At 49.0% G+C, this 20,628-nt stretch overlaps 1 protein-coding gene across 6 annotated transcripts in view; it reads left to right on the forward strand.

Moving 5' to 3' along the window:
• Nucleotides 1-20,628, forward strand: part of TTLL11 (tubulin tyrosine ligase like 11) — a 222,324-nt gene that overhangs the window by 187,739 nt on the left and 13,957 nt on the right. For 4 of the 6 annotated variants that reach the window (XM_088793200.1, XM_074330956.2, XM_074330955.2 and 1 more), the window contains 2 exons: nt 3,178-3,284; nt 4,006-4,137. In XM_088793200.1, the coding sequence (XP_088649326.1) occupies nt 3,178-3,284; nt 4,006-4,137 (239 nt within the window). Of the gene's footprint in view, nt 1-3,177; nt 3,285-3,931; nt 3,961-4,005; nt 4,138-20,628 lie in introns of those variants that run through there. The other 2 variants (XM_074330957.2, XM_019731232.3) reach the window with 2 other exon arrangements.

Raw genomic sequence — 20,628 nt, forward strand, 5'->3', positions numbered from 1 at the left:
AGAGAACTGCATCCCAGGACATAAGGAGAAACTTTTCTCAATGATTAAGAACTACTAAGCCTTCACGTTTTCACTCTGAGATCACTTCCACCCTCAGAGGATGGTACCCAAGACTGATTCAGCTCTGCGTCACTCACTGGGCTCAGAATACCACCTACGCGTAGTGGACACAAGATAAATTGTGTATTGAGCAGATGGATGGATGGAAATTCATTCTAAAGTCTTGACCCTCGGAGTCATTCCCTGTTTGAGTCAATTGAGAATGTTTGATGACCACGGAGACAAACCTGGGAGAACCTGTCTGCAACTGATTTCTGGTTGTCTTCCCGAGTCTTATATTCCAAAGCTTTCCAACTGGGGCTGTCTGGAGGCTCCAGCTTTCCTGGGCCCCGCCTGAGACTTTGTGTCTTGAATCCTGGGTTCTTTCTGCAGACCTGGGCTGGGCCACCTCCCCACTTGTCCCCAAAGCTCCCAAGTCTACTACTCTATCCTCCAGGGGAGGACTGGATATGAATCCCAGCTTGTGATCTTGGGCAAGTCATGTCCCTTCTCCTGAGTCTCAGCTTATCTGTCACTGAAGTGGGACTAGGAATACCTGCCTCATAAAGTGGTTATAGAGATCCAGGAAGCTAATCTAAAGATCCAGGAAAGGCCTAGCATGCGGATGGTGCCCCTCAAAGTCCCTACAGAATCAAAATTCTTCCAAAGCATTTCCTGTCTGCTGCTGACAGCCTGGATCCCTCCTTCCCATCCCAGCAGCAGATGTTGCAATCAACTGTACTTGCAGACATCATGAGGGAGGATGAGTTTCCTCGGAAAAGGGATAAAGGGAGAATTCTTTTTGGTAAATTATGGCTCCTGCTAAAGGTTTGACACTTCTATTTTCTACCTGTCAGGAAAAAAATAACTATATACCAGTGGTCAGTTTGGTTTCCCTTTTTATACTCTATTAACCCACAGAGCAAGCCAGCAGAGCTCCTGTCCTGTGGGGGAGCAGGTCGTCCAGAGGACACTGATATGATAGTTTGAGAACGCCGTGGCCATTCCTAACAAAGCTTTGGAAGGGAGCAGAGCAGGTTGTTCAAATACATTGGGAGAGAGCGGAGCACCGCCCCCCGGAACCCAATAGAGATGGCCATTTTGGTGACAGGGGACATGAAAAGCTCTGCGTCCTCTGACATGTTGTTACTGGGGCTCAATAACTGTGTGCTGATGTGCTTTGAAGGCTGCCATGGTGACTTGTGATTGAAACATGGAGCAGGAGCCGGGAGGAAGCAGGGTGTGAATTGATGGCTGAGAAATATGCACGGGGTGGGAAGAAAGGAAGGGGTCGGGGGCATGAGTGAATAAGTGTGCCAGTGCATAAGGACCACCCGCTTCGTCTGGGCAGCATGCTGGGCACTCTCCCAGCCACCCTTGTTAGGGGTCTGCGTGGGTTTGTTCGGAGGGGGGGGCCTCTGGAATGCCCGAATTCTGCTTGCCAAGCAGCCCCTGGCCTGATGGGTTTCTAAGGGAGCTACTCACACAAGGGATGATGACAGATGGGAAATCAAAGAACCGCTTTATCACAGGCAGGGGTGATGGATGTGGACACGTTTGGAAAGTTGAAAGCAACATTGAGTGTAGTTCAGCCACACAAACAGCTGGCTCCGAGGTCTAGCCTTCAGGATTTTCACGGCAAATCCAGCCTGTGTCGGGACCCACATCCCAGCACGATCCTGGTCAGGATGGCGCTACACCTGGACAAGCCCAGGGCCGCCTCCAGTCTGAACGGAGCCCGAACCCTCGCATCCAGACACGGACTGGCGAGCAGCATTTCTCCAGCATGGACAGGGCCATTCACGGAAAGGCCAGCCTCGGGCAGCCTCTGATGGGGCTGAGATGGTTCTCGCGCTGGAAGAGGAAAACAAAAAGGGAGAGAGAGATCGGGAAGGGAACGAACAATGGTGGGGCACCCAGATGCCAGGGAGACCTCATCTCATCTTCACAACTGCCATGTGGGCAGGTGTTATTATCTTCATTTCGAGACGAACAAATGTAGGCTCGGAAGTTTAAGTAAATTGCTCGCAGTCACAGCATTTCAGTCCTGGTTCGTCAAATGCCCAAATCATGCTCTTTTCAGTGTGCCAGACTGCACGTCTCCATTTCCAGACCAAACAAACAAACACAATAACCAAGTGGCGAGGAGAACCATTCTAAACCCCCCTCTGTGACTTGGACAGGGAGCCTCATTGCTGACGTTGGACTGAACACGTAAACTAGGGGAACAGCCACAGAGTAGGGGCCTGCCCCTTGCCTCCTCCTGTCATTTCCAGGTGATGCCCCTACAGTCAGGAATGAGCACCGAGGGGCCTCCCCGCGACGCTGCCTCAGCCCGCAAAGGGGTGTGGGCCAGCCTGTGCCCTTCTGCTCTGTGAGTCTGGGCTTACTGTGGCTGAATCGGGGCCGGTGTAAAATCGTCAGGTGACATATTAGGATGGGTGAGGTGCAGAGACCTCGAGCCCCTGCCTGTAGACTTGGCCCCGGTGGGAAATCACTTCTGGACAGCACTGATGGCTTCAGCCTGTAGCAGTGACAGTGCTGTTATCACTGGGTCCTCTGAATGTGCCCATGTCAGCTGCCTGATCGCTGGCAGGAGGACGCAGCCCTGCAGGTACAGCTTTTCTTCCTCCCAGAGACTAATGGGTGTGAAGGGGAAGACACGCCAAGGGTGTGTTTTTGGAATATGGAGTTCCCCTTGCCCTCTCGAGGCAGGCAGAGACCTACATTGCCTTGTGTAAGGACAGGCTGACACAGGGTGACTGGAATAAAGACTGCCCTGTTTTATAGGTGAGTAAACGGAGGCTCAGGAAGGGGAAATAGCTTAACCAGGGCCATCCAGCTTCTAAGTGGCAGGGCCAGGTTCAATTTAAGGCTTGCCATCCTGAAATCCTGCTTTTTCCAGCCCATTAGAGCCCTAATTAACCAAATTACAGGAACTCACCTGATCTAACCTCAGCTTACTTCCATTTCCAGGCGTCTCTTTCACCATGCCCTGCCATACACCCTTCATCAGTTCCAGCTCTGGGAAGGGAGGGCCTGCCAGGCAGGGAATACAGCCCAGGCAAAGGCATGGAGGCAAAACCGAACAGGACGGGTTTGGTCCAGCAGTAACCTGTCGCTTCCCGTCTTCGGCAGGAACTGCAAGCTGAGCAGCAGCAGCTTCTCCATGGCCGCCGTGGACATCCTCTACATTGACATAACAAGGAGATGGAACTCCGTGACCCTGGACCAGCGGGATTCAGGTACCTGGTGCCTGGCCTCCCTCAGGCCCTGGGGCATCCAGACGGGTGGGCAGTCCATTTTCTGGTCCTTCTTGTTAAGGATCAAGGCAAGGGAAGGAAGGTTATTCTATCAGCTGGAGGTGAATTTGCATTCAGGGGCTCCGTCTGCTGCAAGGCTGTGCCCACCCAAATTCTAATTCCTCCATTAGAATCCCTTGTCTTTGCTTAAAGCTTTCGTTCCATTCATACTGGGAAGACTCAGTTATCTGTTCATTCGTTCATCCCTCAGCACGCACTCACCGAGCATATGCTGGGCCAGCCCTGGAGAGACTGGCGTGAATCACGCTTGGTTCTCGCCCTGGAGGAACTCGCTGTGTGTGGGAGGCAGTGGGAGGTGATGCGTGCGGTGATGGAGGAAAGCCCAGGCGTTATCAGGGAAGCCAGAGGGGCTCTTCGTCAAGGGCGGCCCAAGGAAGCCGTCTCAAGAAGGATGAGTGGGGTCAGCCGGTGAGCAGGGCGAGTGAAAGGCTCCTGTGAAAGGCTCAGGGAACCCCAAGTGGCTTAGATGGGCTGGCGTGAGAAGGGAACTGCAGAGGGGCAGAGATGGGGTTGCAGGAGCTGTTGGGGCCTTGAACGCCACACAAAAGACTGTGCTCTGGATTCTCTAGGTCACGTGGTGTGAAGGCTTCGGTTAGAAGGACCCACCTCTGAGTGGATAAGTTTCTGATTTTTTTCCTCATAGAGGGTGTTTTTCTACAAAGTCAAAATAACGTCCCTGACATTTGTGCCGCTCCTCAAAGTGCTTTCATGCACAGTCCCTCATTAAACGTCCCTGTGAGCCTGTGCAGTCGGTATTACCCGCCTCATTTCACAGGTGAGTAAACTGCAACTCACGTCCCCTGGCACCCAGCTTTCCCTCCCCTCTCGGCTGCCTCCCTGCAAAAGGGACACCCAGAGGAGGAGGCCCCTCGGGAAGAACTTTCTCCTGTGATTCGGTGGACAGGACCTGAAATCAGGGATGGGGAGATCAGATTAGAACTGACCACGCCATTCCCTCGACATAAACTTGAAAAGCCATTTCACCTCCTAATCTCTATTTCCTCTTCTGTAAATGGTGCCAACGAGGCCTGCTCTCCAGGGTGCCTGAGATCTCCTGTGTCAGTGGGTATGAAAGCCTTTGGAGCCCTCATTGGCAATGCCAGGACGTTTATTAGTGGGTGCCCCTTGGGGAGAATCCTGGGGGTCCGTCTGACAGCGGGCTGCTCCCTGCCAGGTCCTGCCTGCCCACACCCATGGTCCACCCTGGGCTACAGCCTGCTGACCAAAGGGGCCAGCAGGCCTTTCCTGCAGGCACGGTGCTCAGACTCCATTTGCAGATTGGCGTCACAGTTGATAATGATGCCCCCAGCTGCCTGTTTTGGGCCATTTCCTATGTACCAAGCCCTCTGCTGGGCCCTTTACATGTGCACACTGGCTAGAATCCTCCCAGAGGCAGACATGTTTGTCTCCATTGTATAGAGAAGGAAACTGAGGCTCAGAGGCATGGCTGGTGGCTAAGGGTCTAACACCACACTGCCGCTGTCCCTTTCTCAGTCCCTTTGTCCTACTAATTGGTCTGGAGTAAGATGAACAACACCCAGCACCCAGCCTTTCTTTAATTCAAAAGCAGAACTCAGGGAATACCAATAGTCATTGAATCAACAAAGTGAGTACTCCTATGGCATCTCTGCAGTGGGCACTTCCTCACAACCTTCCCTGGCAACCAGGAGAGGCTGGAGATGGGGCGTCTTCAGGAAAGGTAGGCAGATTAATTATCATCTCGGGGGCCCGGAGAGCTCCTGTGACAGGTGAGCAGCAGGCTTTTTGCTGACGCCTTCAGAAAGTGAAGAGGTGTTTGCTCTGAGGTGAATGCGGGGAGTCATGGCAGGATGCTGTGGGGGGGCCACTTGAGGGGGCTGGGGTGGCAGCGGGATTATTAAATATTGAAATTGATCAGGAGAAGCAGCAGGAAGCTATTTATCATGTTTTATTGCTTCAAACTCGCGTTACCATCTGGCCCATTGTTAATCCCGAGTAGCTTTTCCTGTTTTGTTTGCCTCTTAAATTGCTCCCTGAATGCGGAATCCTCCAGGGGTGGGCGTGGGGGGGGTGTCTACAGTACAGGCTCAGTGGGGTTTTCTGGGGTCTAAGGAGATGAGAAAAATGCTTATTTTTAGCCCATACTGACAAGTGACTCCGGCGCTGGGATCTTCCAGGCCCCACCTCAGCCCCTGCGTGTGTGGAGTAATAATCGTCATAATTAAGATTTTGAGATCACCTCCTATGTGCACACATCACTGCTAATTCTTACCCCAGATCTTCAAGGCGGGTGAGCGTATCTTATTTTACAGAAGAGCAGAGCAAAAGTGCCTTGTCTAAAATCCCATGGCCAGCGAGGAGTAGGTGTCACATTTGAACTCCAAGCCTCCTAGCCCAGGACACTGTCCCCAATCCAGGGCCACACCACGCAGTGCTCTGTCATTTGATTGACTGGGGAGAGGGCGGGGCTTGCGAGGCAGGGAGGCGAAAGGTCACCTCACAGACCATGGGACCCGTGGAAGAGGGAACTGGAGTGGGAGGTGGTGCCTGATCCAAGTGCCTGCCTCTGCTTCCTTCACCCTTGGAGCTTATACCCGTTTCCATCACTCCTGAGAGGAAATGACAGTGTCTGGGGGTAGAGGCAGCTCAGGCTGGGCGTTAAAGCCAGGAATGAGAAGCCCCTCTGTGCCTGGGGTGTCAGAGGCCACTGCCGTCTCACAGCTGGTGCCAGCCAAGGCCCGGTCCTTGCTTGCTGAGAAGGCTGGTACAATGGCCTGCTTCTCAAGGAGGAGTCTCTGAAGCCAGCCACGTTCTTAGGACCGTTCAGGAAGTTACTGGATGGCAAAAGAAGACATTTGCGGTTGAGTGGCGGTTCTTGCTTTTGGGCGTCTCAGCAGGCAGACCAGCGTCCCTCTTCCTTCTGTCCATGGTGTTGAGTCCAGGGCTTCTCAATTAAATCCTGGCCGGAGGGTAGCGCTGTGTCCAAGGAGGGCAGCTTTCCCTGTCCTAGAGCTGCTGTGGGCCTGACAAGAAAGAAGTCAGAAGAATGGTAGAACATGGGTTCTCATTCTCAAAGGGCACACATTCATTCATTCATTCATTCATTCATTCATTCAAAAAACAAGTAATGAACATCTTACCAGGAATTAGGCCCTGGGAATATAAAGACAAATTATTTATAGATCCTATTCTCAAGAAGAAGAAAAAATAGAGACCATTTACTGAACATTTACTATGTGACAGAAATCAAAAATATTTGTTCTATGAATTATCTCATTTAATTCTCATACAGCCCTGGGGTTGTTCATCCCATTAGACAAATGAGAAACTTAAAGATGTGAATTTAAACAGATGTGGCAAGTATTCCGTGGGGACTCTGGGATTTGAACCAAGCGCCGTCTGCCTTTAGAGCCCACTGGCTTTCCATTACACTCAGGGTCCCCAGCCACACAAATGTAATCGGGCACGGCCAGAGCTCGGCTGTGGTAAGCAGCAAAGGAAGGTTGCTGTGAGGGTTAAGAGAGGAAGCACATGCAAAGCACTTAGCAGGGTGTGTGACGCAGGAAAGGCACTCACTATGTGCTCTGTATCCACAAAGGCCTAGCACACAGCCCGGGGCGAGCAAGAGCATCTCGCTCAGTGCCCAGTGAATGTTTGATGAGCAGACAAATGCCCAAATAAAGAATGCCGTATCCTCAAAGCAGCAGGGAGTTCCAAGTGTGAGAACCATGGCTTGGCGTAGTGGTGCTCTGCCTAACAGGGTCTCCCTTTCCTCTCCTTACTGCCCAATGTAAAACACCAGCCTATTTGGATAAGATCGTCACCCCACTCTCAGCACCAGCTCTATCCAAATGTCCATGCACCATCCCCTTTCTAGAAGTCCTCTCAGCCCTTCCTTCTGCCATAATAAGGCTTTGGTGCCCACGAAGGGAGTTAACCAGATTCCTGATGCTTGAGACCTTTATGAACCTACTCTTAAAATGGAGAAGAAAAATGGTGTTTTAAAAGAAGAGTGAGGAAAGAAAACTAGTAAGAAAAAGGACGCACTTTATAAAATCTAAATCTCAGACCATCTTTTTAAATAGGCTTGTTTTGTATTGATTTGTTTTTTTATTGGACCAGGTACATAGGGTTGGATTATCTTAATCCTTGGTTCATGAGACACTCCATCCCGGTCCTTGCATAGCCCGGTTTTACTTAGTTAGCTTTGTGTATTAGTTATTTTTAATAATGGAATGAGCATCCACTAAGTCACCACCTAAAACAAGAGCTAGGACTTGACAATAGCCCACATCTAACACGTGGCCCTTCCTGACACCAGCCCATTCCCCACCTCTCCCCACCCAAGGACCCGTCATCTGCACCCTGAACTCGGCGTCTCTAAGTAGGCTTGACTTCCTCTCTGTTAGAATGTCAGTGACTGTTCAGGAGCCTGATGGAATTTAGTAATGTGCAATCTAACACTCTCAAGCAGCCCAGTGCAATTGTCATTTTAAAAAAAAAAGAAACTTAAAAGATTTCTATTTCCAATTTTAGAATTTCTAGCAGAACACAGTTATCCAGATGAGGGTGTTATCAGCAAAACTGGGGGGTGGTAGCCCTCTCGTTGCCCAGAATCAAATGAAGAAACAAGTTTGTCAGTGAAGATGCAGTTATTTCCTGTAAATTGCACTCACGAGCTCTTCCTCATCATTGAGACTCTGCTCTCAAGTCTTCCCAGAGTGGAATTTCACTTCCGTGTGGTGAGAGACGAGGATATCATCAAGACGAGGCCAAACAAGGAGTCATCACTGGTGTCATCTTTGAGAGACAAGTATTTCACTTGCACAGGGAACATTTGAGCCCAGCACCTGGGCACCCTGTCCCTCTAACACACGACTGACCTCTTTGTTCACTTTGCAACCAGATGTTTTGCTCTTTTAAAATATAAGCTAAAGGTCCCTCCCAGTAACCAAGGGAAACATTATTGCAATGCAAGAAAAAATGGATTGGAGAGTTTTCCACTCCCCTGTTCTCCACCCATGGAGCACAGGCATGGCACACCTGTGTACAGGGCACATGCACACACCCCTTGCCTGCAGAGGGAAACCTAAGAGTAGCATAGTTTAATGTCTGATATATGCTATGGACTCTTCGACCAAAAGAAGAAATGTTTCTTCCACTGCTTGAAGAACGCCCTCCTTCCTGGGACTGCCTCGGTTTGACTGACAATGTAACCAAAGCCCCAGGTTCTGGGAGCAGCCAAACCTGCCTTCGTACCTGGGCTGGGTAACTTGCTAGCTATGTAGCTTCTGCAGGTGACGTAACTTCCTCTGAGCCTCCTGCTCGTCCTCTGTAAGGTGGAGATGATCACGGTGCCACCTCATGAAATCACTGATAGGGATGAAGTGAGATGCAGCACGGAAGTGCTCGGGGAAGGGTCCCTGCACCGCAGGAGATGCTCAGGAAGCCGCGCTGCCCCTGTTGTTACCACTGCACCTAACTGCACCCCTCTCAGGAAACATTTTCTGGGCAGCTTCTCGTGCCAGGTGCTCTGCAGGTGCTGGCGACAGACAGGAAGCAGTGCCTGCCTGGAGAGGCTCACAGCCTGTGAGAGGGATGGGACGGGTGGCAACAAACCTCCCCTCGGTGCCCCTTGGAGTGCCATGCTCTCCTCTCCTTTCCCACCAAGCCCGCCCTCGCACACCTTGGCCTGGAGTATCACTGTGAACAGCCTGGCGCCTCGCGGCCCCTTTGTCTTATACTACACTGTTTGGCTGGGAAGAGGAACCCATGGGTCCAGCTCAAGGAAAGTGGGGACAGGTGGGGACAGTGAAACCGGAGAAAGCTGGAAAGGCAGCAAGAAATGCGGCACTGTGGCCTGGGAGCTGCGGCCTGGACAGCAGGACCATTTCTTTGCTCCTGTGCCCTGCACTGGTCTCTGAGGCCCGGCTTTTGCCCTTCCTTCGTCTGCCTTCACACTAGTGGGTGCTCGCTGCCTGCCCTGGGACGGCTGTGGTGGCCTCCAGCCCTCCCTGTGTGTCACCTTCCCACTCACAGCCACCCATCAGCTGCCTCCCTGGGCTCACAACTCCAACTCAGGGGAGAGCATCTGAGTGAGTGGGGGCCTCACAGAGTGGACCCCTTCCCACTCACAGCCACCCCGCCCATCACTAGCCCCTCCACACGCTTGCTCCCGCCAAGTGGCTGACCACCTTGGAGGTCCTCCACCACAGGCGCTCACCTCTGCTGGAAACCCCTGCCCTGGCACACACTGCCCAGGAACTCTCCTCAAGGAGTGTGCTCAGCCCTCCAGCCCGGGCAGGTCCCCCTTCCCATCCGCTCCAACAGCCTCCAGCCCTGTCCTGACAACACTGATGTCAGCGCTAACTAGATGGAAGTGTGGCATCTGCCCCTTAAACTGGACTGACCTCCATGAAGCAGAGCTCTTCCACCTTAATGAAGCCTGGTGCTGCGCCTGGCACACAGTAGGTGCCTCGCAAACACAGGTCGAATGGAGGAAGGATCAGACCCCGATAAATCCTGTGGGTGTCTAACTCTTATTACTGTCTCTCCCCAAATTTCCTCGGTCGACTTATGCAAATCGCCTGCCTCCTACTCTTTCATCAGCTGGAATGGGTCCCACTGAAATGTATTTGGTTAACGAGGTACTGAAATATTTAAAAGTATTTTTACTTGGAATGTTTAGTGCAGCCTCACTTATACATATACATGGGTGGCCCCCTCCCTCTGACATATGGGGGCTGCGGATAACTAGGCAAGTTGCACGCAGGGCCTCGTGTGACGTGTCTGGCACGAGCGACATTCTTCAGCCTTGAAATCATCGCAGAGTCAGATGGGCCTCTCTGGATGTGTGCCCTACACACTTACAAAATAGTAGGCGTCAGAATTATTTTTAATAAAAGCAAGTGAGCCAGCAGACACTCCAGCTCCCCTCTCCCTCGCACAGACACTTCTCTTCGGAGCCTGCTACCATGCAGGCTGTGCTTTCTGTAATTACATTTCCCCTTGGTGAGGACAGCCAGGAGACGTGTGTTCACACCCACAGCCCCTTTGTCAGGCGAGGGCCTGTTCTTCATCATCCTCTTCGTCACCTCCAGGGTGAAGGGAACAGGATCTCCGTGCATTGTCTGGCCCCAGCCCCCCAAGAAAGAGACAAAAGGAAAAGAGCAGAATGATTTTCTATGCAGCCTTCCCCTTTTCTCATGCGTGTTGCTTACCATCCCCAGATCTGGCAGGAACAGCAGCAGCAGCAAGGAACATTGTGGGAAAAACATGAGCAACTGGGTCAGACGGGCTGGGTTCAATACCCTGCTCCTCCCTCTGGGAGCCCCGAGAGGGAGCACTTCAGCACTGGGAGCCCCAGTTTGCTTTCAGACGGGACCAGTGACCTCCACCCAGTGTGGCTGTAAGGATTTAGTAAGGAAGCAGTGCCTGGTGCAAAGCGGAGCTTTTTTTTTCTTTGTTTTAGCCACCATCGTTGTCCCTACCATTTGTGTGTGGTTTACAGATGACAAAACAGTTTTCCAGTCCAGTTGTTCACACTCCTGCTGAGCTGAGGCTTATTCCCAGGACTCCATTTAGGGAGGAGGAAACCGAGGCTCAGGGGCAAAGGGAGTCGGGCAGAGCAGGGACGGGACCTGAACCTTGCTCCTATGCTGCCTCAGGAAGTGACAACAGCCACAGGCTTGTGACGGTGGAGGGCCCAGGCCACGTCCAAAATGTCCCCAGCCCCAAGAGCCCCAGTCAGTGATTGAGGCATCTCTAAGGGTTGGGTGGAGCTGTGTTTGGTCTCTCTAAATAATATTCCACTGTCTGGACTTTCCCCGGTTTGTTAATCCATTCACCTACTGAAGGACACCTTGGTTGCTTCCAACTTGGGGCAATTGTTACTAACGCTGCAGTAAACATTAGTTTGCAATGGTTTTGTGAACATAAGTTTTCAACACAGGTGAGCAAATACCTAGGAAAATGATTGCTAGATTGTCTGTTAAAACTATGTTTAGCGTAAGAAACTGCCAAACTGTTTTTCAAAGCAGCCTCACCGCTTCTCATTCCAACCAGCAATGAATGAGAGTTCCTGTTGCCCCATCCTTATCAGCACTTAACTGTTGTCAGTATTTTGGATTTGGCCAATCTGATTGGTGTGTAGTGTACTGTGGTTGTAGACATTCTTTATCCAGTGGATGAAGTTCCCCTCTATTCCTTGTTTGCTGAGAGGTTTTGTTGTTGTTGTTTGGTTAGGTTGTTTTTTGTTTTTAAGTCATAAATCGGTGTTGGATTTTGTCAAATGATTTTGCCGCATCTATCGATATGATCATACAAGTATAATTTTTCTTTTTTAGCCTGTTGTTGTAAAAGATTACATTATTTGACTTTTGAATGTTGAAGCAGTCTTGCATACCTACACTAAATCCCACTGGTCATGCTGTGTAATTCTTTTCATACATTGTTGGATTTGATTTGTTAACATTTTGCTCAGGGTTTTTGCATCTATGTTTATGAGAGATATTGGTCTGTAGTGTTCCTTTCTAGGAATGCCATTATCCGGCTTTGGTATTATGTTGGCCTCGTGAAATGAGTTAGAATACGTTCCCTCTGCTTCTGTATTCTGGAAGAGATTGTAGTGAGTTGGTATCATTTCTGTCTTAAATGTTTTGTATACTTTATTAGTGAAACCATCAGGATGCAGTACTTTCTTTTCTGGAAGGTTATTAATAAATTTCTTTGATAGGTATAAGCCTATTCAGATTATATGTTTCTCCTTGTGTGAGTTTTAGTAAATTGTGTCTTTCAAGATAGTGGCCCATTTTTGTCTAAGTTGGCAAATTTGTGGGCATAGTTTTAATAATATTCCTTTATTATCCTTCTAATGTCCACGGGATCAGTATTGACGGATGATCCCTCTTTCATTTCTGATAATAGTAATTTTTAGTTACTAATTAGTAGTCTAATAATCGTCTCTCTTTATTTCTTGGTTAGCTTGGCTAAAGGTTTATCAGTTTCCTTGATCTTTTCATAGAACCACCTTTTGCTTTAATTCATTTTCTCTATTGATTTCCTGTTTTTAATTTCATTGATTTGTACTCTAATTTTTATTATTTCTTTTCTTCTGCTTTAGATTTAATTTGCTCTTCTTTTTCTACTTTCCTAAGTTGGAAACTTCGATGATTGATTTTAGGTCGTTCATCTTGTCTAATATATGCATTCAGTGCTATAAGTTTCCCTCTAAATACTGCTTTCCCTGCACCCTGCAAAATTCAGTAAGTTCTATTTTCATACTCATTTAGTTCAGAAAATTTTTCAGTTTCTCTTAAGAGTTAGTTTTTGACCTGTATGTTGTTTAGACATATGCTATTTAATCTCCAAATACTTTGGGACTTTGCAGCTATCCTTCTGTTATGATCACTAGTTTAATTCCATTGTGGTCAGAGAGCATACTTTGTATGATTTTTATTCTTTTAAATGTGTTAAGGTGTGTTTTATGGTCCAGATGTCGTCTGTCTTGTGAATGTTCCGTATGAACTGAAAAGCACTCTGCTCCTGTTAGATGACATACTTTATACATGTCAAATAGATTCAGTTGATTTATGGTGCTGTTCAGGTCAACTATATCCTTATCAATTTTCTGCCTGCTGGATCTGTCAATTACTGATAGAGGGATGTTTGAAATCTCCAACTATGATAGTGGATTCGTCTGTTTTCTCTTGCAGTTCTATTACTTTTTGACACTGTTATTAGCTATATACATGTTATAAGGATTGTTACAATTTCTTAGAGAACTGACCCCTTTATCATTATGTAATTCCCACCTTATCCCTGATAATTTTCCTTGTTCTGCATTCTGTGTTGTCTAGAATTAATATAGTAACTACAACTTTCTTTTGGCTAGTGTTAGCATGATCTATCTTTCTCTATCTCTTTACTTCTTAATTTATGTCTATGTTAAAAGTCGGTTTCTTGTAAACAACATGTTGGATTTGGTTTTTTATCCACTTCATCAAGTTCTGTCTTTTAATTGATATGTTTAAGCCATTCACATTTAAAGTAATTGTTGATGTAGTTGGATTAATATTTACTATGTTTGAAACTGCTTTCTTTCATTGTTCTTGTTCTTTGTTTCTTTACCTTCCCCTCTTTTTCTGCCTTCTCTGGTTTTAAGTGAGCATTTTATGTGATTCCATTTTCTCTCTTCTTTTAACATGTCAATGATATTTCTTTTTTTAAAAAAAAATCCGTTGTTGTCCTAGAGTTTGCAATACCCTTTTCCAGCTACTAAGTCCATTTTCAAATAACACGATGTCATTTCACAAACAATGCAGGTAACTTATAACAGAATATTCCCAATTCCTCCTTTCTGTCCCTAATAACATTGTTATTATTCATTTCACTTATTCCTAAACTATTACCTCACAATACATTGTTGTTATTGTTACTTTGAACAGTAATCTATTAGATCACGTAAGAATAAGAAAAATAAAAAGATTTTATTTTGCCTCCATTCATTCCTTCTCCATTATTAATTTTGGAAAATTCTCAGCCATTATTACTTCAAAAATCTCTTTTGCGCCTCTCTGTCTTCTCCTTATGGTAATTCCCATTATGTACATGTTGCACCTTTTGTGACATTCTCCTTTTTTTCATTCTCTTTTCTTTTTGCAGTTCAGTTTTGATGTTTCTATTGACCTATTGTCAGGCTCACTGATTCTTTGGACATGTTCAGTTTACTGACAAGTCTATTGTGGGCATTCTTCGTTTCTTATGTAGTGTTTTGACTTCTAGCATTTCCTTCATAGAGTTTCTGTCTCTCTCCATACGTTACCCATCTGTTCTTGAATGTTGCGTCCTTTCTCCATTAGAGCCCTTAGCATAGCAATCATCATGATTTTGAACTCCCCATCAGATAATATTCCAACATCTGTGTCATATCTAAGTCTGGTTCTGGGACTCACTTTTTCTCCTCAGACCATGTTTATCCTTGCTTTTCAGCAGGCCTTGTCGTTTTCGTTGAAGGCTGGACATGATGATACATCTGGTACTAGGAACTGAGGTTATCAGGCTCTAAGGGTGGGACTGATGCTAACCTGGTGAGAGGCTGGACTGTATTTAGTGTTTGCTGCAGCCATAGGTGCCAGAGACCTTCATTTCCTTGGTGCACTTTCTCCCGTGGTTGTCTTTGGGTTTCTCTAAAGACTCCTTGTTAAACAGAGTCTTGGTCTTGCAGCTTGCTCAGGTGTCATCCGCTCTTGTTAGATTGGAGCCCTGTCGACATGGTGGTGAAGTGCTAAGGAAAGAAAGCCCTCTGTAAGCTTATGATTAAATCGTGGTTTCTTAGTGAGCTTCGGTCCACGGACTGTGACTTTCTGAAGTGTTTCTGAGCCAGAATGTTTTGTCTTCAGAATCTAATGGTCTGTGAGAAACTATACCAACCACAAGCACTCCAGAAGTGTTCACCATACAGGCCCTTTCAGAGGCTTTCCATGGAATTCCTGGTGAAATCTGGGCTTAGTCATTTAACCTGAGAGCGGCGAGAACCCCCTGAGACATCTGATCAGCTCTCTGTCTCTAGTCAAAAAAATGGCTGTTAGCCAAGACAGAGCCTTACTCAGCCCACAGCTCACCATCTCTCACATGAGGCCAAACTCAGTATTCATTACTATATTCTCCAATGTGTGTTCATCTTACTGCCTAAAAATCATAGTGTTTAAAACCAGAAAGGCCTTAGACAGCATCTCTTCTAATGTCCCTGCTTTACAGGGTGAGGGACTCTGAGATGCTGGTGAGTTCATGGGAGAACCACCTGCTGTCCACGGGCTTTGCACCTCCACACAGTGCTCTTTTCGCTAGGCCTTTTTAGGAAGTAAATTACATGTTTCTTCTTTAGATAGTCAATACACAAGTTTTCGGTGAAACCTACACTCTGCCCATCCCTTCCCCCACGGAAAGGAGAGAAGGCAGGGCCATTCCTTTGGTGCCCAGCCTCCCACTGGGAAACTTGGGAGACTTCCCGTGTTCATGTGTCCTTGACCTCCATGTATTCCCCGAGGTCTAGATACACCAGTGTGTCTCAACTGAGGGCAGTTTTTCCCCAGCTCTATCCCCAGGGACATTTGGCTATGTTGGGAGACATTGTTGGTTGTCACACCTGGAAAAGGAGAGAAGTGACTATTGGAATTGAGTGAATACAGGCCAGGGATGTTGCAAAACATCCTGTAACATGTAGGCCAGATCCCCACAGCAAAGAATCATCTGGCCCCAAACATTACAAATGTTGCAGTTGAGAAACCCTGAGATAAGAGTTTGCCCCTTCAGGATTTCCACAGTAGCTCCAAGTGTACTTGAAATTGACACATTTTCCCTTTGCTTCGCTGAAAGACAGCACCTAGCGCTGTGGGAGCCGTTCCCTGGGCCCCGTCACGGTCACATGATACAGCTGCCACCAGCTCAGGGCGCAGTATAGCGGCCTCTAGGGACAGGGAGCACACCTGACATGACTGAGGTGCTTTCTTCTTGGGAGCAGGTGGGAGTCTCTGCCCACACTTCCCCACTACTCACATCTGTGAGGGGAGGAGGAAGCCTTATGTAAGCGCAGCCTCATACAACCTTCTATCCTTTTGGCACTCCAGGGCCTGGGACACCCGCTCCGTCCTGAAGTCTCAGGGGAATGTGCTTCTGCTCTGAACAGGTCCTCCAGGGTCTGCTTGCCACCTGCAGGGTAAACTCGGGGCTCTTCAGCCTTTGAGACCAGCCTGCCAGCCTCCTCTCCATCCTCTGCAGCCCCAGCCTTCGATCCCCACCCCACTCTCCTCCCACAGACCCTGTGAAGCAGCCACAGGGCTACTCTGGGCCAGGCCAACGTGCTCCTGTCTGGGCCTCTGCTCGTGTATGTCCCCCTGCCTACCATGCCTTTCCCTGTCCTGACTTCCTAGACAGTGCCCACATGTAAGACCTGCTTTGTGAAGCTTCCAGCCCCTCTCCCCGCCTTTCTGACGGTCAGTCATACCCTCTTCTGTGCTCTGTCGGTTCTTGGCACACCCCTGCAGTAGGTCTTACTTTGTTGGATCATAAGTGTGTGCATAAGTCTGTCTCCCTTCCCCACCTGCCCCCAGTGGATGCTGAGCTCCTTGATGCTCGAGCCTGACTTATGTCTGGGGCCCAGGGCCGAGCACAGTGAAAGCTTTATTGAGCAGGTGAGTGAGTGAGTGAGGGAATAGATGGTGGATGGAATCTCACTGGGCTCCTTGTTCTCAGAGGGGCTACGTCAACCCCAGTGGTTCCCTGGTACTCACCTGGTTAACTGAGACACAGGACACACCACCTTAGCTCTACCTTTTCTTATGCCATTGATGCGATATATTATCTTGAACAAGTCACTTGCCCTCTACCCTCCTTGTGTGCCCGTGGTAACCAGCTGTAACACTGCAGGGTGTTCCATGCGTGGTCCCAAGTAGAGGAGGTAGTAGAACTCTAACCAAGTTCAGGAATCGCCCTAATTTTCCATTTGCAGTGGCCCCAACTGACCCCCAGACAGCACTGCTCCTCAGGGTGAGAACAGTGAAAGAAACATTTTCCTGCACTAATAAAATTACCTTCTCTAAAGAAGGCAATTTGCATGTTAATGTTTTGGGTAATTCTGTGCAGCTCCAATGCCCCCAGGGCTGCAATTTCTCGCTGACAAAGTGACAAAAATAAACTCCCACATAAAAGAGCATTTCTCTTCTCTCTCATTTGTACTCTAAAGTGACAATCTTAATGTGAGTCAAATTGAAACCCACTTCTCTATCTTATTTTTGACACTGATCTGCCTCCCATCACCTCTCCAAGTGACAGGCCGTCCTCAGAGGGGTCTCTCCGTGAGGACAGGACTCGGTCCTCTTGGTGCCAGCACCCCCACCTCCAAGGCTCCTGACTCTGGCCTTCTGTAAATTCTGGAAGGTCCAGCCAGTCAACTGGAGGAAAAGTATAGGGAGCAGGGAAGAAGCTGCTTTGGTGGGTGACTTAGGGAGGCCTGACCTCCCCCGGAGTGCCTATTTGAGAAACAGGGAGCAGCTACAACGGATGAAGATTCTGAGCCGCTGCCCTCTAGGGTAGCAGACGGTTTATCTGCCAGACTCGGCCCCTCTGATGACTTACAGACAATAAAGAAAGAAGGTCTCATTTTCAAGGCGTCTTCCGTGTGCCAGACACCAGGAGGGGCCCTTTATGTCTATGTTCTCTCACTGAAACCCCCTCACCCCTGCCTCTCCTAGCAAGCACTGGACAGGGTAGATAAGAGTGGAAGCTCCTGGAAGTGAAGTGAATCGGCCAAGGTCACCTAGCTGCACCATAAGAGTCAGATCCTGGATTTGAACTTAGGCGTGTGTGATGTAACGCCTGGGTTCTGTCGCCTAAGTGGATGCTGAAGGAATGCTCCCAAAATCCGGCGATGACCCAAGCAGGGGAAGGCAGGGGAGGGAGCACAGACATCACACACTTACCGTGTGCCGTGCGCTCCGCCTATAGATTTCACTCAGTTAGTCAGCTAATGTTCCATGAGCTCCCACCACACGCCAGGCACTGGAGGTGTCAGGCACGTGCAGTGACCAATAGGACAGCCCTCGTGCCCCTCACAGTCTGGTAGCAGAGACGACAGACATTAAACACAGAAACACAAAAATAAATGTCGTGAGGAGTTCTGTGAAATAAAATTCCTAAGTTGCAAGGAGAATAGCAGAGAAGGAAGTGGAATAGGGAAACTTGTCAGTAAAAGTGACATTGGCGCTAAGATCTAAGTGCAAACCAGGTGAAGACTGAGGGAAAGCGTGTTTCAGCAGAGGGAACGGTGTGTAGCGGCTTCTAGGCAATGAAAGAGGGCAGGCGGTGGCACGCAGGAAAAGAGGGGTGCCGGGGAATGCAGGCGGGGCTACATCTTGCCGTGAGCTCAGTGCAGGTTGAGGAATGTGGGTTGTGTTCTGAATATTATTGGGGAGCTTAAAGCAGGAGAATCTGTGGCTTCATTTGTGCTTCTAAAAGGTTCTTCCGAATGCTGTGTTGGGAGGGGGCAACGGTGGCAGTGAGGAGACCATGAGGGAATTGCGTGGGAGTCTGGGGAGCTGTGGCCTCTGGGGCTGGGTGGGGGGGTGCAGTGGTGATGGTGGAGACGCAGAGCAGGGTGTGAAGTACTTGGGAAGTTGGGAGAGGCAGTGCCTGTGGGAGAGGAGTTTCAACAATGGCCTTCAGACTTGTGGCCTGAGCAATGAGGTGGGTGGAGATATTATTTATTGAAATGGGTAGGACTTAAGGAAAAGCAGGATTGGAAAGGAAAGACCCAGAGATCCATTTCTAGCAGGCTCTTTGAGATGCTAATGAGATTTCCCAGTGGCACAAAAGCAGTCTGGCCTGGAGATAAGGATTGGATGGCACCGAGTCATTCAAGACACTTAAAGCCTAGGGAATAAATGACAGGAAGACAGGGGAGAGAAGCTGGGCCTAGGCAGAGAGCCCTGCAGAACCCCAGGCCAGGAAAAGGAGAGAAACGCCGGCAGACGACAGGAAAGCCTGAGCCAGGAGTTACCAGAAAGATACAAAGAAAAGCTGAGAGTGGGTGTCAGACGAGCAAGAAGAGAGTATTTCAAGGAGGGAGGCTTCCATGTTGACAGATGCTGCAGAGAGAGCTAGCTAAGAAGGGAGTGGACGGTGCCCAGTCTTTGGCAGAAGCAGTTGGATGGAGAGGTCGCGAATGTCACCCTAATGAGCAGGAGGGGAGGCTGTGGGGACAGCGCATGTGCTAGCATCTTTTTGGGAAGCATGGCTGAGCAGGGAGCAGCGCTAGAACGGTGACTAGTGAGAGGCCATGTCAAGGCAGCCTTTTAAACAATGTAAGACCCAGGGTGTGTTTGATGACCAGTGGGCACAATTCAGGAGAGAAGAAGAAACTGATGAGCCAGGGGCATAAGGCACTGACTCCAGACCACTCACCTTTCCTCCCTTAGGCCCTCTGTAAGCTTTCCTGCCTCTCCAGGCAATTCTGTGCTTCTTCCTTTGCCTTCTAACACTCTCCCCTCCCTCTGTCCCCCTCCCTGCCGTCAGATGAGAGCTACACATCTCTGCATCCACTTGAAGGGTGGTCAGCAAGTGTTTGTGGGATTGAATCGCCCTGGCTGCTGCCTTACAAGTCCTCTAGGGCAAGGCCATCGTGGGGAAGAAGCGTTAGATTTGCTCTGCAGGAAAGGGGGCCAGTGGGGAGGCTTTGCACATGACAGCTCAGAGGCAGAGAGCACACAGCGAGAAGGGGCCTCCTGTGGAGGTGACGAGCACCCCACATTGGAGATGGCCAAGTGAGGGCTAGATGACCAGTGTTAGCAATGCCAGAGAGGGCAACTGCAGCTCCGACTCTCATAGGGAAACTACAGGCAGCCAGACTGGAAACAGTATTGGAAACAGTTCTGCTAACTCACGACTTGTGGCTCCTTCCCTGCCTCTCTGAGTAAGCTGACGCGGGGAGGGCAGACTCAGAGCCCGGGTTCAAGTCTCCACCACCACCTCCAGACTGGGGGGGTCTCTGGGTCGTTGTCTTTACCTCCCTGCACCCCAGAAGCCTGCAGTGTCCAAGTACCAAGCAGAGCCCAAGACAAAAGCAAAGTTTTGCTGTCATTAAACATAGGTGAACAGCCAAAGGATGAAATGCACCTGCCGCCCAGATTGAGTTTTGAGGATTAAATGGGAGGGGCCCATAACAAGCCCACCACAGGGCCTGGTACATACTAAGCATATGCTGTATGCCAACAGCTCTTATTAATTCTTATTCTTTTGAGTGTTGTTATTATCCTGGAAGGGTCTGGGTTGTGTTATCTTCCAAGCCAGAGATTTTGACGCTTGCTGAGGAATAAGTGTTGAGCCTCAGGAGGTCCCGTCAGACCCATGAATCCCGCGAGAAATGTCTAGAATAGCACGAAGGAGTTGCAGGAAGCAGTGATGAGTCCTGTAGCCTGTCTTCTCAGACCATGACTCAGGAACTTGTGCCGGTGCCATGGTGGAATCAGGGGTGGCGCTCGATGAGACTGGAGTGGGACCTCTGGGCCACTCTACTCTGGCCAGTGGTACGACCTGTGATTAAGGAAATAATGGAATAGCTGCCTTCGTCTTTGATTATGTTTGCTATTTGGGTGCTGTGGGCTTCTGGGAGTAATGATTCTGCTGCGAGTTCTATTTATGGTTCGTTCCTGACCCTTATCAATTTTCCATCTAGCCAAGGACAGAGGTGATAGTGACTTGTTGCCATAATGCTCGGACACAGTGGCTGCGGGTG

Source organism: Rhinolophus sinicus, chromosome 16, assembly GCF_057876585.1.
Source record: "Rhinolophus sinicus isolate RSI-liver-muscle chromosome 16, RSI-T2T, whole genome shotgun sequence".
NCBI lineage: Eukaryota > Metazoa > Chordata > Mammalia > Chiroptera > Rhinolophidae > Rhinolophus > Rhinolophus sinicus.